This window comes from Passer domesticus, chromosome 2 (genome assembly GCF_036417665.1).
Source record: "Passer domesticus isolate bPasDom1 chromosome 2, bPasDom1.hap1, whole genome shotgun sequence".
In the NCBI taxonomy this organism is placed as follows: domain Eukaryota; kingdom Metazoa; phylum Chordata; class Aves; order Passeriformes; family Passeridae; genus Passer; species Passer domesticus.
In genome coordinates this window covers 76,620,625-76,638,138 of record NC_087475.1, presented here as the reverse complement: position 1 = coordinate 76,638,138, position 17,514 = coordinate 76,620,625, and the positions used below count along the sequence as shown (strand labels likewise).

Genomic DNA, 17,514 nt, shown 5'->3' with positions numbered 1-17,514 from the left:
CGCAGTGCTCTCCGCCGTGCCGTACCGGGCACCACGGGCTCCCGAGGGAGTGGGGCGGGAGCGAGGGAAACACCCCAGGTCCTGCGGCAGCCGCGACACCGAGACGCAGCTGATGGCAGGAGAGCTGCGTCGGTGAACCCAGGGGAAGCCTGGCAGCGGATCGGGTGACTGCCGGGCGCTGCTGCCGAGCGAGGCGCAGCGCAGCACCCTTTGCGCCCCGCCCGCCAAGGCCAGCCCCGTCCCGCCCCGTTCCGCTGATTGCCGAGCGCGTCGGCCCGCGCCTCCCGCAGCTAAGCCGCCTGCGCGCCGGGGCCGCCATCTCCGGTCACCATAGTGACGGTCCCGGCGACGCCGGGACGGCTCCGGCCTCTCCCCCTGTGCCCCGGAGCGAGCCGCCGTCCTTCCCGCCGTGAGCTTTTTGGGTCTTCTCCCGCCAGCGTCTGCATGTGCTCCCGTGGCGCTCTGGATCCGTTCCCGCCTTGATCCTGCCTGGCGGGGTGCGTGCCGCCACCATGGCCGGGGAGGGGGACAGGAGGAAGCGCTTTATTTCAGCCACGGCTGCCAACTACTTCGGGCTGGACCCGGCGGGCGGTGCCGCTGCCCTGGCCGCGGGGCTGCATTCCCGTCCGGAGCTGAGCCGCTTCCTCGACGACGGCAACGAGTTCCTGCTCGTGGTGCAGCGCTCGGGCGCGCAGCTCAGCGCCTCCAACAAGGTACCGTAGTGTCCGCCGCGTCCCGGCGTGCGAGCGGCGATGCTGAGCCCGGAGTCAGCCCAGGCTTGGTGGCCGTAAAAACTGGTGTCAGATCTGGGAGACATGTCCGTCCTGCGAATATCTGTGCGGGTCTCTGTGTCTGCTGTGAGCTGCTGGCGGCTGCCGTGGTTTAACCCCAGCCGGCAGATAAGTACCACTCACTGTCCCCCCACCTCGCCGTGGGGAGAAGAATCGGAGAGAAAACAACGCCGTGGATTGAGATAAGAGCAGTTTAATAAATGAACGAAATAAAACATAATAATAGCTAGCTACTAACACGCTAATCATAATAACTGTAACGAAAAGGGTCAAGAGAGGGGAATAAAACCCAAGGGAGACAAGCGATGCACCGTGCAGTTGTTTACCACCCACTGACTGATGCCCAGCCCGTCCCCGAGCAGCGATCGGTGCCTCCCGACCAGCTCCCCCCAGTTCATGCACTGAGCTCTGTGCTACGGAATATCCCTCTGGCCAGTTCGGGGCAGCTGGCCTGGCCGTGCTGCCTCCCAGCTTCCCCTGCCCTCCTCACTGGCAGAGCACGAAGCACTCAAAAGTATTTGACTTTGGGTAGTTACTGCTCAGCAGCAACCACTGCATAGTATCAGTGTGATATTAACATTATTCTCATACTAAACCCAAAATACAGCACTGTAAGAAAATTAACTCTGTCCTTGCTGAAACAAGAACACAGTTCCCAGAGTCCACAAAGACCATATGGTCAGCTGACGATACATTTGTTAGCAGATTGTGCCCATGTTGGTGCAGTTTTAGTGTGCTGTGTATTGTCTCTATGTGAATGGCCTGGAGCATGGAGTTGGATGTGTGATTTCTTCCTGGGCATGGCTGCATCCAGATGTCCCAAAGGATTGCATGGACAATGTACGTGCAGGGAATGGGACCCAGTATATGGCACATTGGCTGATATTTGACAAATCCAAGGTGCGTGTTTTTCCAAAGCATGCATTTTACCATAGATTTGTCCAGCTGTGAGGAAATCTGAGGTTCATTGTGTGAAATGTCCTGCCTTAAGTCTTGTGTTCAGCAAGCGACTCTTTGGATTGCTACCACAGGGTGTGATGTGCACTCAGTGTCACCGTGTAGGGAAGGCACGGCGTGGTGTGTACAGAAAAGGTGTGGGTTTTGACAGTGGGACCTGTTGTTCTGCAGGAGACCGGGGACTTGGTGTCTTATGTTGGTGGCTTCACACATGGAAGAAGCATGTAAGGAGTCCTCAGCCTGTGGAGTGTGGACCCGTAACTTACATAACTCCTTGGTTAATCCTCTGTGAAGTCTAGTGCCTGCTATAGTCAGGCAAGAATGAACATAATGAACAAAATGTACCAGGTTTTGGGGGTGCTGCTGGGCCACTGTCTAAAATACGAAGCAGCTTTCAGCAGCTGTGGAAGATCAGATGCATATTGGTGCTATTATCTGTACTTGTTGTCTCAGGGAAGCTATGTCTGTAGGAGTTGGGCTAAACACTCGATAAGAGAGTAAAACTGATACTGTCCAATAAAACTGAAGGCTGTTATTATTACCCTTTGTTTCTTTTAACAGAAAAATAGTACACAAATATTTACAGTTGCAGAGAATCTGGGATTTCACTTAGCATATCTTTTTGCTATTAATTTATAAAATGTTTAATAAATTTTCCTGTACTATGAATTCTCCTCAGCCACAAATAATTTCACTAATTACTTTATGGCAGTTTTTGGAACTTTACCCATAAGTTGGGCTGTGGATGGAACATTAGTCATGCTACAATTTATGATTTTACTGATGAAGGAGCATGCCTGTCTCTGTTGTTGAGAAATATATGAATAATGTATTTACAAACTCAGGAAAACCATACAGAACATTTGCAATATATATAAAAATATTCCCAAAGGTTTTTAGCATAAAGATACAATTAAAAAAATAGGCTTAATGCTTAGTTTCTCTAGGCACAAGACAGAGTTTCTGTTTTGCCCAGAGAAAGTGTTAAGTGAAGTTTTCAAAATATAGTAAGAAATTATGATATTTACAGACATTATATGCTGTAGAAAGCTTTATGTATTTGATGTTGGAAGTCAGGTTCCTATGGACTCAGAAATAAGTATAATAGAAATTTTAATTTTCTGTGCAAAACAAATACTATCAGAATTTTATCAGAGCCCAGAGGGAGTAATATGGTTATTTTATATTTTTTCTTGATGCAAATTGTTTGTGTAAATGGTATATGTAGTGTAGCTGTTAGTAACAGCTTTCTAAACAAATCCCGTTTTCTTGATTATTACAGATTGAAGCTACTGATTCAAAGAATAATGTGTTGGTGTTCTTTAAGCTGAGACCTGATGTAATTACTGAAGATAATCTTCACAGTAATATTCTTGTGTCATCTATGCTAGATTCACCAATCAACACCCTTTATCAAGCTGTACGACAGGTTTTTGCACCAGTATTACTAAAGGTGAGCAACATACTAGTTTAATGTTCTGTAGATTTATATTGAGACGTTAGAATCCAATAGGATGGTACCCAATTCTGAGCTAAATGTTTTATATCATGAAACCAAAATATTTGAGGAGATTAAGCAATGGGTGATAGTTATAATTTCTAAGTGAAATAAAGTACTTAAGCTTATATCAGGAAGGTTCTGGTCATAAATATGCCTGACTGGAAATGTGGAATACACTGGCCATTGGTGATTAATGTGGAAAAATGGCTCACACACTTTCAGGATGCCTTTATAAACCTGACAAGTGACTTTTGACTTTGTGATGAAAATGTTTTTTATAGTATTATTCTGAATTGTTAAAGCAAAAGAATGAAGCGCTTTTCCTTGACTTCAGGGAAAAAACCGCTACATTGTCCCACCATGTGGTTGGTTCTTAATCTCAATATTTTTTAAATTATTAATAGGAAGAAAATACTAATTGCGCTATCACGTGAGTCATAATTTTCAAAATTTTCATTACAGGATGAGAAGTGGAGTAAAGTATTTGATCCCAAGCTCCAAAAACTTTTAAGTGAGCTTGAAGCTGGCTTGAGTACTACTCTCAGAAGATCAGATCCCAGTTACAAAGGAACAAAATTTAGTGAAGATGATGTGCGAGGTTTGTTTTTTTATAGTTAATTTTTGAATTCAGAGTAAATAATTTATTTACAAGTTGAGAGTTTAGGTTTCCCAGTGATTGCACAGTGTAAAATATAACTGGTTGTTGTTAGCAGACTGGAATTACTTACGGTCATGCCAGAAGAGCAGAGTTGACTTTTATACTGCATGTAGTCAGGATCAGAAGTTAAAGGATATTTACATAATCATATCTATAAGTTTGCTTTAGAAAGTGTGTTCTGACTGAATGTATTTTATAAACATTTTTTCATTTCATATATAAATATTTTCTATTTTATTTGCAGCTATACTTACACCAACAGATGAATTTCAGTTCTGGAGAGAATGTGCTCATCATGGAAATAAAGGATGTAGTAAAGAGAGAGCTTCATATTTTAGAGACCTATTTGAGGACATTGCAAAAGTATGTTTTTATTTTGTGTGATCAGTGAAATATTTCTAGACTTAGTGAGAACCACTCTTCCTATGAAATCTGTGTCAGTATATGTACTCTCTTTCCAAGTATATGAATATATAACTGTTTAGTTACTTTTTCTCAGGCAGAATTTTACTTTAAATGATATTCATGTAGTTTGTAGTGGCAGTGGCGGGTGGGAATGCCAACATTTACTTGGGAGTGGATTTGATCATTGAATACTAGGAGCTGCTGTGGAAGTACAACTGTATGTTGCAGTTTGTGAGCTGGGGATTGACTCATGAGTTGAAAAGGACGCTGTTAATGCTGTTATGCGACACTTCAGGGATCCTCAAAGCACTTTCTTGAATAGTGCTTCAGATAGCGATGAATACTTCAGACGAATAAACTAACACAGATGCTTGGTTTTTCAAGAGGATTATGACATATTCTGTTATGCAGTAAACCTCAGGAAACTACACCACTTGCCAGCTTCAGGAAAGTGTAAATGTTTTGACAATACTATTTGCAAAGTAAGAGTATTAAGGATATTTTTTTCTAGGATTATTGCAACTTGGATACCCTCTCATTATTTGAAGTTGTGGATTTGGTGGAGGCTACCAAGGACACTCTTGATAGTGTGTGGAGACAAACAGACCACGAACCTTATCCACAGTCTCGCATGCATAATCTCTTGGATGTGATAGGTAAACCTTTATGCAGTCTTTGTTAAATGAGCAGTTGAGAAAAGTAAAATGACTCCTTGAGCAGAGACCTTCTTCCTTGTAAAGGCACCAATAACAGCCCACAGCATGAGGGTGCTTGCTTCTTGTAATTATGATTCATGAATATTATTTGCCTTCTAGTATGTGGTAATTCAGCCAGTTCTGGTAGATGCTTTCACACATGCTTGGGAAGGTGATAGATAGAAGATGGAGCTGGATACCTTTCATCCTGTGGGCAGAGAGTCAAACAGAAGCTGGCAGTCATGCTTCTGTTTGACTCTCTGCCTTTCTTTCAGAGGAGAAAATTTATTTACATAAACTCCCATTAAATGTTGGTTCAGTCTGTGTGGAGATGAGAGCAGGATGTGCAGACAGGTTCTTCTGTCCTTCTCTTGACAGCAGCCCCATGTTTGGGGACAGGCACAGGACAGTGAGGTTGCCAGTTGTGTGTGTGGGGAAGAGGAAGAGTTGTGGGGGGCAGGCAGATATGGCTGTTGCTGCTGATAAAGGCAGGTGCTTGTGTGTGGAATCTAGAATCCAAATCTGTCAGCTTCACATGTTGGACCAACTTCTGTTTACCTTGGAGATATTCTAGAGATTTGTTGAATCTGAAACAAAATAATCAGTTATTGCTGCATTTGTGTGGTTTGAAATCAAGTTGTTTTTCAAATGTGGTTAGAATGTGGTTCACTTTAAAGGAATTATTTTAAACAAACAGATTTTTATACTTTTTTGCCTTCTAGGTGGCTCACTAGGTAGATTTGTTCAGAGAAAATTAACAGCTTTGAATTTATGGGAGGATACTTTTCACAGTGTTAAAGAAAATATACAGGCTGGCATCTTGGTTTGTGAACAATGGGTGTCAGCTTGTGAATACCTAACTGGACAGCTGTGGCAACATTACACTCTACATCCATGGAAAAATGAGAAATATTTCCCTGAGCTGATAGCCAAACTTGGACAACGTCTTGATGAGGTAGAAGTTTGAATTATACGCATTAGTTTCATTAGACACAGAATTAAACAGCATTGTTTCAAGTTAAAAAAGGGAATTAAAATACTTCCATAGTCTTTTCAGAGTCAGATAGTGTTTTATAATCTGTTTGTCTAAGTCTTTCAAAAGTTTCTTGTAAAAAGGAGAGAGATGTGTACTTGTAAATATAAATTTTATGTAAAAATACATTTTTTATATCAAATATTTTCTTTCCCTCATAGGTGCTAACTGTTAGAACACTTCATGAAAAACTTATGTTCTTTTTGCCAGCTGGAGAAAAAAATTCTTTACATCTTTCCCATGTGTTTGAACCCTTTGCTGGCCTAAATCCTGTACACTATAATCCTTACACAGAGGTATAATGCTTGTTTTTAATTTATTCACATTCTTTCTGTGTCTTTCTGTTATGTATATAGCCCTAAACTAACACATGAACTCATTATCTCTAGCCATTATGGAAAGCAGCAGTCTCTCAGTATGAAAGAATTATTGCACCAGTGGAACAAAAAATAGCAAGCAAATTGAAGAAAATTATTTCAGAAATTCAGGACAGTCCACAGCAGGTATGGGTAATTCTGTATTCTGAAAATTTTCCTGAAGATCAAGTTATTTAATTCCTAAGTAGTCATTTAGGGGATATGAGAAAGACAGCATTACTGGGTGGTGTGAACCTATGTTTTTCTTTCACAAGAAAGTGGTAACTTTTAAAAATCTTTATATTCTAGCTTCTTCAAATATTTCAGAAACATAAGGAACTGATAAAGCACCCAAATATAAGCAAAGAGTTGCTTTTTGAGAGGGAAACATTACTGGCAGCACTTCAAGATTATGTCAAAGGTATTTAATTGCATTTAGTGAATGCTAGGATCTTTATTTAATTCTAGAATTATGCCAGATTTCCTAGTACATTTTTATAATTGCATTAATGATATAAGGTTGTTCTGTTAGATTTCTGGTCTAATGAATTTTTGCATGTGTTAGACTATGAGACAGACTTTGGAACTCGGTGCCATGGTGTTCCTGGTGATGTTTCTGGACCACTGTCAGGCAAGAACCTTTCTGAAGTTGTCAATAATATTGTATGGGTACAGCAGCTGGAGCTGAAGGTAACAGATTCTGTTACACATGATTTTTCGTAGAATGTAAAACATGGTATTTGACATTTCTGTGGGGAATTCCACACACAAAAATTGTGGACTTCCCTAGAGTTATATAATCAAGGATCCTTAACAGTGGTGCTGCTTGCTAAGTTAATTTTATTAGCAGACCCAAAATATAGTCTTTTTTGTAGTAAACTGAACTGCCATTAAAAAAAAGAAAGAAAAAAACAGAATTCATTAGGTAAAAGACCAAAATTAAATTCAGTAGGTGTTTTTGTTAAATTTTACCCATCCGTTTACGTTTTAAAATTGTATTTAAGATTCACAGATACCCAGATTCTGTAATCCTAATCCTCACTTGTTATTACTAACCTTTGTAGTATCTTCATGAAATCTAAGAGTAGTACATTTTGAGCTTGTGCTTGCCAGGGAATTTGCAGTATTTGCTGCAGTATTTGCAGTACAACAATTCTGTTTTAATTTATCTTGTTTTTTTAAGTTTGTATTTACACTTTAGTATGAAACTTTAACATTTTTTGGACAACATTGACCAGTGAAAACCAAAATGATTTTTGTGAACATAAGTGCCCTCTTCAATAACTCTAGATTTGAATAAGAAGATGCTTATCCCAGAATAACTATTAACCTATAAGCTGATGTATGTCAGCAGCTTTAGGCTGTGCTGAATTTTTTAATTTGAATTTGGCTCTCAAATCTCCACTGATTGTATTGACCAGGATTTTAATTTGTCTGCTTGTAGATGTGAAATTCTATTGTAAATGCCTTTGAGTATTGTCATAGAACTTATAGATACACAGAAGACTCATGGGAGATCTGTACCTTTACAGAGACTTAAATAAAGACCAAGTGGGATATCCTGGCGTATCTTAATAGGGGTGGATGCCATTGTCAGTGTTGTCAGTGAACAGCTTATTCAAACCCAGCTTACTGTAAAGAGAATTCAGACATCTGGGACACAGTTCAGAATTCACTTTATTTTTTTCCTAGTCAGCTTGGATGTTTTGTAATACTGACTTTTATTGTAGTGATTTTTCTTTCTTTTCTTTCTGATTGAATACTGGGAAGTTAACCTTCTTTTCTTTGTTATTGTGTTTAAGGTGGATGATTCTATCAAGCTGGCAGAGGCTCTTCTGTCTGACTTACCTGGATTTCAAACTTTTCATCAAAGTGCAAATGGTTTTCTGGAACAGTTGAAAGTATATGAGCAAGAGCAATTTGATGATTGGTCTAGGAATATTCAGTCAGAATTATCAAATCCCAAGTCAGGACTTTGGTAAATACACTCTTGTTTAAATAATGTTTATTAAAAAATGAAATGTGTAGTGTGGTGTAATTCATTAGAACTTGACAAAGGAAATAAAAAAAAATACAGGATTGAGAATGCATGGAGACACAAATAGAGCAACTTCCACTTTCATCATCCTGCCAGTCTTGCTTGGTAAGGTGGAGTATACAGGACAATATTATTAATTACTAATTAACAGCTAATATTTCAGATTCATAACTAATCTTGAAGTTTCTGTTAGCACCTGGAATGAAAGACATGTTTGACTTTCTTGTTGTTTTTACTTGTTACCCATTGTAATCCTTACAGTGATAATGTATAGAGACTAGATGAGAGTAGAGCTGTGATATACAGATAACACATGTAGAGTAACAAATTAATTGCCATTCACAAGAAATTCTGCAGTCTACATAAGGCAGATGAAAGAAGGGTAAGCATATAAATTTAAACTTAATGAATTTTTTTTCCCCAAAATAATATAATTTCTGTATGTGATACTAAAATATATTTTAAGAATTTTAGTTGATTGGCCACATTACTTCTGTCTTCAGCTCTGAGTGTTGCAAAATTCCTCTGAAAAGAATTTGTCCACAGTTACAGGGGATACAGGAGTTTATACTTAAGCAAAAGGTTTTATTTTAATGAAAATACTCAAATATATAACAGCCATCTAATTTATTAGTACTATAAAATTTTGTTATTGTAAGATTTTAAAATATGCGAAGTGGTTAATTAAAAGAACAAGAAAATAAGTAGCTCCCTACATAGGGGAGCACAATGGGTATGGGAACTAGAAAAGAGATGATGAAAGAAAAATAGAAAAAAATGAGTAAGGCTGAAGTGTTTGTGAAAGGATGGTGGTAGAAGCATTGCTAAAGTAGAAAAAAATAGAGTAAAGTCTGAAAATAGGCCGATATTCTTATTAGCAACTGGCTGAATATACCAAAATGCTCCATTGATGCAAGTTCTGGTTCATAGAACTGGTTCCTTCATTATTTTCTCCCCACGTTGCAGTGCTGGAGACTAGAGCTGGTAAGGCTTGAGAGACTGTGATGGATACAGTGTAATCTAGAATACTGTCTAGCTGTGAGTTACATGTTAACTATCATCACAGATCTGAAAAACTGTAAGCAAAAAATATCTGTCTTATCTTCATTGGCTTTGAATTAAAGGAAAGGTTACTGGAATAATTTCTGAGTAAATTAAAATGTTAATGTGCATAGAAAAACAAAATAGAATGACATCAAGCTGTTTAGAATAGTTTGTGATATTACGGTAAAACGCACCAAAGTAAGAATAAATATCAAATTCTGTTCAGTAATATGATTGATTTTGGTTCAGTATCCAAGCTAATAGCCCTGTGATGGAGTTGGATCCCATTTCTGGAGCATTAAACATACTTTACTCAGATCGTTTGGTGACTCTGCTAAGAGAAGTACGTCAGCTATCAGCACTTGGGTTTGCTATACCAGCTAAAATACAGCATCTTGCAAAGACTGCACAAAAGTTCTGCAAGCAGGCAGTCATCCTCAAGCAGGTATAAGATTATGCTGTAATAACTTCCTGTTCTGACTTCCCTGCTTGAACTTTTCTACAGTGCTGTCTTTTCTGTCTGTGTGGTTAAGCTTTTCACTGTGCTTGTCTGTATGAAAGTGACTTTTTTCTTGAACATATTAGTGAAGCCCATAAAAGAAAACAAAAGTAAAGATATGCTTTACAATTTCAGAATGTGTCTTCTTTTGAAATACAGTATTAAAGCCATATGAAATTACTGTATGAATATACAAAAATACAACAGTTGATTACCTGGTTTTAGTTTCATTTTTTTATAATTATGACTAAAGGGAATGCTCATAAAATGTAGCAACTTGTCCTCACCATTGGTAGTTTTCAAATATATGAGCAAGTATTTTAATGAAAATGTGTGGGGGGTTTTTGGGGGTGGATGGTCTATTTTTTTAGTTGTACTCAATACCACATGTTTTTGTTTGGCTTGTGTTTCAGTTCAATTTCACATAAGGTGTCATTGATATCTGGGATACCCCTACAACTAGGGCAAAGGTGACATGAGACTTTTAATTTTTCCTTTTAAATTTAAGCTCTCTTTTTTTTTTACAGGTGGCACATTTCTATAATTCTATTGATCAACAAATGATTTGGAGTCAAAAACCAATGATGTTACAATCTGCTCTAGCATTTGAACAGATAATTAAGGTGAAAGAATTCCCATATCTTTTTCTTTTTAATTTCGGTGGTATCTGTGCATATTCTGCACTGCATTTTCTACATTTATTACATTGTTATTTAGAAGAGTATTTCTTGATAAACAGGTGAAGTTGATTAGCAATTATTTGATTTTTATGAATCAAAACCAAACATTTCTGGTTTTGATCTGTGCAGAGCAAAGACCAAGACGGGCATTTAAGGTGTCCTCTCATCTTCAGATGTTTGCTTATGTTTGTGGAGCAGCAGTCTCAACATCAGTTGATCTATTTCAAATTCTGTTAGGAGTCTGTCATTAATCCTTGTCCAGTGCACTGATGTAGCTATAATGCTATGCTTTGTCTGTGATTTGCCAGATTATTTTATCTCTACTACAGGTAGGGATAAGGAGATCCTCCATTTGTTTTGCTAGGAATAAAACCATCTTTCTTATATTATCACTTCTGGATGTTGGCTAGTAGACTGTTTTTGTCATTAAGTGTTACAAAGTTTGTGTGTTTTTAAAGCATTCAAAATCAGGTCCTGGAGGAAAAGCTCAAATAACGTGGGATAATCCCAGAGAACTGGAGGCTTATATCCAAAAACTCCAAGGTGCTGCTGAACGGATTTCCACTGAAAATAGAAAACTAAGAAAGTGGCACACAAACTTCATTCAAAAGGTATATTTTCCAGATGAAATTGAAGTCATGTCTGTTATATCATATCTTAATCTTTCTTTAATTTACATGATGATGAGTATGTTTATTATTCCTTAAATTTATTTTAACAGGTCATATCACTTATGAATATTGATCTACTGCGGCAGCAGCAGCGTTGGAAAGAGGGGCTTCAGGAGCTCCGAACTGGTTTTGCCAGCCTCGAGTCACAGGCAGGGTTTGATTTTCCTACTTCAAACTGTGAACATTTGACTTTTCAACGTAATCAAGATTTAAGACTCAAGCATAGCATGACTGAATTAATTCCGATTAAGGAGTTACTAGTTGTCTTAGGAAAACATTTGTGTCCTAGTTAATGCCAGATGTGAGATAAAATCACAGATGAGGAGGATGGAGATAATTTTTTATGTCATACTAGCAATGGGAGAAGAACTTTTTGTCAATGATAGGTGTTAGATGAGGAAATAGGAAAACTTTGGGTAATGTAGATCAGTTGTGTCTGAGCTGTTAATGCAAGGTAAAATGAGGAAATTGGTACAGATAATGAGTGAGCCACACACAGAATTAAAAAAAATGTGTAAAATTTGGAATTAAAATGCATTTCTGTCTGAAATAATGAGAAAAACATATTTTTGTTTGTTCGCTTATCAACTGACAACTTTTAGAGTAGAATCATAGAATTGTTAAGGTTGGAAAAGACCCTTAATGTCATTGAGTAAGATGATAACAATTTTGATTAAAAATATCATATTATCAAAGTAGGCTATTTTGAGTTATTATTCAAGTCAGTTTAGTTTTTCCTATAGCCTTCAGCCATCCAAGGACTATATTCTTAGGTGTATATGTTCTTATCCTTTATAACACAAAGCAGATTAGTTTTGTTGTTATTTGCTAGTCAAATAAATGCAGTGTCTTTACAGTATTTTACTTCTAATTTTGTTTTTATTCTCTCAAGATAATATGAAAATTAATTTGGCTTGGTTTCTTTTCAAGTTTAGTTTGCAGATTTTTCTCTTTAAGTCAGTATATTTTATGAGAAGAATCTAGATTTCCTTTAGTATTGCTTGAAAATTATTTTGGTGTTACAAAATGTTTTTAGATGGAAAATTACCTAAACTGTATTCAGTCACTCTGCAAAAATCTTTGAGTAGAAGTGATAAAACTTAACTGAATGTATATTTTTTTCAAATTCCAAAAATTATAAGATGGTATAGTCTTACTGCTGTTGTCATGAAAATATGACATATTTCTTTAAAAACCCTGTATATAATTGTTTTAAAGCTTAATTAAGACAATTTCAGGTTTTCTTAATCTCTAGAATCTTTCTGTTGGAAGAGGTCCTATAGGCAGCTTTGAATTGTAGGGCAGACCTTAACTGTTTAGCTTCCTGCTGCAACTCTGGACTGCCTCCAAAGCCCTGCCTGAAAATCTCCAATTAAACAAAAGTACCTTTTAAGCTGGAGGGAGTTTCTAGCTTTTTTCCTAGCTTAAGTTGTCTTTCTGCAAATCCCTCCATGACTTGCAAATGACCATTTAGCTCAGTTAGTCAGGGTGCTAATAATGCCAAGGTAATGGGTTTGACCCCATATGGACAATTCACTTAAGAGTTGGACTTGATGATCCTTGTGAGTCCCTTCCCGCTGAGAATATTCTGTGATTTACAGAGCTTGACTGTATGATAAGGCTTTCCATGTTCTTACAGTGCAGTGTAGCAGATTTTGATGAAAAACTGGATTCTTTGAGGTAAAATTTTACATTAATTTATTAGTTAACATTGTTCTGTGGAAACACACAAGAATTTTTATAAGTACTGTTTAAAAGGTAGCTTACATATTATAAGAAAACAGAAAGTGTGATACAGGTTTAAATCTCTTATTCAGCCAGCTCTTTATGTTATTTCCAGCCGAGTCCTGTGCATTTTAGAGTAACCCAGTAACGTTCTGGTAAACCAATGGGTGATGAACCTCAGTGAAATTCCTATGTTGATTTGCCACAGAGACTGTTTAATTTGTATACCTTTTTAATTCCTATATTAATTTGAAATAAATGCAATAAATGCAATAACTGGTCACAAAATCAAAAAGTCATATCTTGAGTTAGAAGGGGTTCACAAGGACCATCAAATCCAACATCCTGCTCCTCACAGGACTGTCTAAATCTAAAACTAAACAAAGTGACTTAAGCATGTTGTTCAGATGGTCCTGAAACTTTGACCAGCTTGGTGCCATGACCCAGTCTGTGCCAGCTGTGTGATTACTGAATTTTACTAAGATTCTGGTCTTTGGATTTTATACCGTGTGCAGTTTCATCTTATAATTGTGGAGGAATAAAATAATTTTAATTTTAATACATTTTAGGGTTTCAAATCAAGTGATATGAAAGCCTGGAGACAACACTGGAATCATCAACTTTACAAAGCTCTGGAGCATCAGTATCAAATGGGCTTAGAAGCACTCAATGAGAATTTACCAGAGATAACTATTGATCTAACATTCAAGTAAGATTTTGGTTTTTTGCCTTAAAACAAAATATTCAGGCACAGATTACATTAAAATACTAATTTTTCTATTTGTTTCACCTTTTAGGCAAGGTCGCTTGCAATTCAGACCTCCTTTTGAAGAAGTACGAGCTAGATATTACAGAGAAATGAAGAGATTCATCTCTATTCCAAATCAGTTTAGGGGAGTAAGTGAGGCAGAAGATGAGTCTATATTCACTGTTATGACCGAAAGAAATGCAAATGGATTTCTCACCGCTTTCAGTAAAGCAGAAGATTTGTTCAGAAGGCTGGCAGATATTTCTAATCAATTCAAGGTATTTTCAGTAGCGGACTGACTCATACCTTTTTTCACTTAGATTTGTATCATTTTATGCTTTGGACATACTAGAAGTAGCTGAGCAATGACATTTGTGAATTGTTGTCCTTTTCTTCAAGGCATATAAGCAAAAGCTTAGCAAGTCCATCCATGTTAAGCCAACCACTTAAGCACATGCCTGACTTGAAGTATATGTGTAGTTCTTTTTGAATGCTCTGTATAATAGCTGACTTTTCAGTCTTTCTGTTTTGAATATCCTTAAATGTGTGAACATGTCAAACTGTTTTTTACCTCCTGATTTTTGCAGTAAAAAAATCCACAGATAATTGAAGAAGTACAATGTAACTTGAAAACATTATTAGAGTATTTTAATGTTATTGAGAAACAGTTTTTTAATCTGGAAAATATTTCTTTTCCATGGAAAGGAATGGGTTGTAATTGGCCAAGTAGATATGGAACCTTTGGTGAAGACACACCTTTCTAGCAGACAGGACTGGGAAAAAAACTTCAAGGCATTAAAAGTGAGAGGGAAAGAAGCAGAACGTCTTCCAAGGTATAGTGTAACTCTATTCTTTTGTTTCAATAATGTATTCTATCAGAAAGTTTAAAGGTAATAGTAAAATAGAGATGAAGATATAATTTCAAATGTTTTTAAAATGTGGATGTGGTTTTTAAATGTTCAGATTTTGATTTTTCATTTTTATTTTTAGATATTCTCTTTTATTTGTGTCATCTTCTCTGAAAATTAATTACTTCCTCTTGATATAATGAGAAACTTCCTCAGAATTCAGGACTAATTCTGAAATATTTCAAAACATAATATTTTAACAAATCTTTTAGTTAAGTCCTGTACATGTGAAATATATATGGGAGTTAGGAACAGACATAGCACATGTTTGTCATGAAGTAATTCCTGTAATGAAACATCAATTACCTCTTATAACTTAGAGTTTAAAATATGGTTGGGTAGGCTTTTATTCTTATGTATAATCGCATGAACCTATTGTACTGTATGGTTAGAGTTCTAAAGTAAAACTGGTAGGAATCATGTTTAGAACAAGGAAAAAGATGTGACATTTCATGCTGGAGAAGTAGAACTTGCTGGCCAGTGATACTCTGAGCAGTAAAGATTTCCATGAGTTCATGGACAAACCCAGGTGAATAGAAGAGAAACTGGCTGATGTGCCTTATAGCCAGAAGCAACATGTTGCTAAGAAATCCATGAGCTGAAAATATTAGTGTTGAGGGAGGATAGTCAGGAAGATATCAAGTGAGGTAGACCTTTTCCTTAGTGTTCTTTAGGTATCTACTTATGGTCACTGATAAATTAGATATATATGAAATGACTCTCTGGCTTTTCTTCAGTTCTTACTGCTATTGAAGGCTGAGTTAGTAAACTGTGATGGAAATCAGAGAATTAAAGACATGAATACACAAATAATGAAAGTATTTTTCTTTTGAGTATGTTAATAGCCTTTCAGAATTTTATGGCACTGTATATGCAAATATAAATAGTTACATTTTCTTACTATTTGGAGAAGCAGAGCATTGGACCTCAGTCCCCATAAAACTGAAAGTATATATGCATGATTGTTGTAAATATTTCAATACTATGGCTTAATTTCCCATTAAGCTATGACTTTCACTTGTAGAATTATAAGGGAAAATTTTAATTAAACTATGAAGTTAGGGTAAACATAGATGTGCATAGATCTAGAGATACTAACATGTAAGTATGCTACTGAATATTTGCTGTCTTTTAATCTCTTTTTTTTGAAGCACAATCAGAATAGATTGTTTAACTGTGAACTGCAACCCTGTGAAAACTGTGATTGATGATTTCATCCAGAAGTTGTATGACATTCTAGTTGTTTCTTTGAGAAAATCTATTCAAGGTAAATAGTGTCAATGAACAGTATTTTAGTTTTGTTTGTTTCTGTTGTACTTGGGCACATTTGTGTTAATGTAAATACTTTTTTTATAGAAATAATTTGCTTTCAGGCACAGTGAACTGCAGAAATCACAATGCAGAGAAAGTAATCTGTTACAGCTGTGTATTTCTCAATAGTATTTTTTCACCACAGACGTAGCCTAGGACCCTTTGATGTCCATTGTGTAGCTTTCCTGTTTTCTTGTTTGGGCCACCTCTGTTACAGATGTAAAAGAATACATATGAACATTGTTTTGCTTGCTTCTTTATCTGAAGAAAAATTTTGTTGCTTCGGAGAAGAAAATTAATTTGATATTTGAGGGAAGAAAATTTCCTAGGTATTTGAGAAGGTGTCATAAAATGTAAGAAAAATGCTATTAGATTTTTCTTTTACAAATTGAAATACATAATAAGAATCTAAAATAATCTGGACTTATTTCATAGAATTGCTTATCACTTTGATTGTCAAAACTGTTAAAACTATGTTGAAGAATACAAAACATTTCCCCGTTTTGGATGCTTGACCTATATATGAAACAGCAGGACAAAGTGGAATAAAGCATACATGATGAGGAATAACAGTACTTTGTGCTTTAAATCTAATGGTTGTCATAGGAAACACATAACGGGGATTGGGCAAGAAAGTGAATTATTTCATAGCCTGAAAGTTGAATCTTTCCTGGAAGATTTCATGGAGCTATAAAACTCCTTTCTCAGTACCAAAAGAAATTTACCTTGATAGGTAAATACCACATTAAAGCTTATGCAGGCATTTGTTTGTGAGTCTTTTCAATATGTAAGGCAAGGTGGCTTTAGTTATTTAGCCTCCCTAAAAGACCCAAACCAAAATAAACAGAAAAAAACCCCCAAAGAACCCAAAAGCAATTTTTATCTGTTTACCTAAAAAAAAAGACCTTTAGAACCTTTGAAAGTATTTAAATAAATGCGTCATCTGTTTATGTCTAATGTTCAAAAGGAGATCTAAAACTTGTAGTCTAAATCATACACTGAACACACTGAATTACATTTGAAAAGCTACTTGTAAACACAAATGTGCAATTTTTGTTCAGGTAGTAGACAAGATTGGAATCTGCAATTTTTAAACAAATACTTTGTATACTTATGACTAATGCTGTATGCTTGTGCATTTGTCTGACTTGGATATTTAAAACTAGAAATATTCTCTCCATGATAACTTTGTTTTATGTCTTTGTGTAGCTCACCTCTGTGATGTTTCTACGTTTCTCACTGATGCCATGGAAACACTTGTGATGAGGCCCCAGACTGTAGATGAAATAGCAGAAGACAATTTAAAATATTTAAGCCTACATGAACGAAAAGAGGGGGTAAGATACTATTTTATTCTATCCAGAGCAACAGCTATAAAACTGTAATTGCTTTCTAGTATGGAAACTTACATTTAATAATAACTAGTAAAGATCATGCTCAGTCACATAGTGTCAGGGCAGTAGTCCAGGTAGCACAGTAATTTGTGTCCAGCAG

General features: G+C 36.7%; 1 protein-coding gene across 22 annotated transcripts in view; it reads left to right on the top strand.

The window, feature by feature from the left end:
- The first annotated feature begins 335 nt into the window (after positions 1-335).
- The window catches only part of DYNC2H1 (dynein cytoplasmic 2 heavy chain 1), a 149,755-nt gene continuing 132,576 nt past the window's right edge, over positions 336-17,514 (top strand). For 18 of the 22 annotated variants that reach the window (XR_010356428.1, XR_010356429.1, XR_010356430.1 and 15 more), the window contains exons 1-20: positions 338-713; positions 3,031-3,201; positions 3,712-3,847; positions 4,152-4,270; positions 4,824-4,968; positions 5,730-5,962; positions 6,202-6,336; positions 6,430-6,543; positions 6,706-6,817; positions 6,962-7,086; positions 8,199-8,374; positions 9,728-9,923; positions 10,505-10,600; positions 11,116-11,268; positions 11,379-11,477; positions 13,623-13,762; positions 13,851-14,079; positions 14,507-14,634; positions 15,861-15,976; positions 17,230-17,357. Coding sequence is in view for 12 of the 22 variants with exons in the window: in XM_064409406.1 (XP_064265476.1) it covers positions 513-713; positions 3,031-3,201; positions 3,712-3,847; positions 4,152-4,270; positions 4,824-4,968; positions 5,730-5,962; positions 6,202-6,336; positions 6,430-6,543; positions 6,706-6,817; positions 6,962-7,086; positions 8,199-8,374; positions 9,728-9,923; positions 10,505-10,600; positions 11,116-11,268; positions 11,379-11,477; positions 13,623-13,762; positions 13,851-14,079; positions 14,507-14,634; positions 15,861-15,976; positions 17,230-17,357 (2,952 nt within the window). In the remaining 10 variants the exon portion in view is untranslated. Of the gene's footprint in view, positions 714-3,030; positions 3,202-3,711; positions 3,848-4,151; positions 4,271-4,823; positions 4,969-5,729; positions 5,963-6,201; positions 6,337-6,429; positions 6,544-6,705; positions 6,818-6,961; positions 7,087-8,198; positions 8,375-9,727; positions 9,924-10,504; positions 10,601-11,115; positions 11,269-11,378; positions 11,478-13,622; positions 13,763-13,850; positions 14,080-14,506; positions 14,635-15,860; positions 15,977-17,229; positions 17,358-17,514 lie in introns of all 22 variants that reach the window. The other 4 variants (XR_010356437.1, XM_064409415.1, XM_064409417.1 and 1 more) reach the window with 1 other exon arrangement.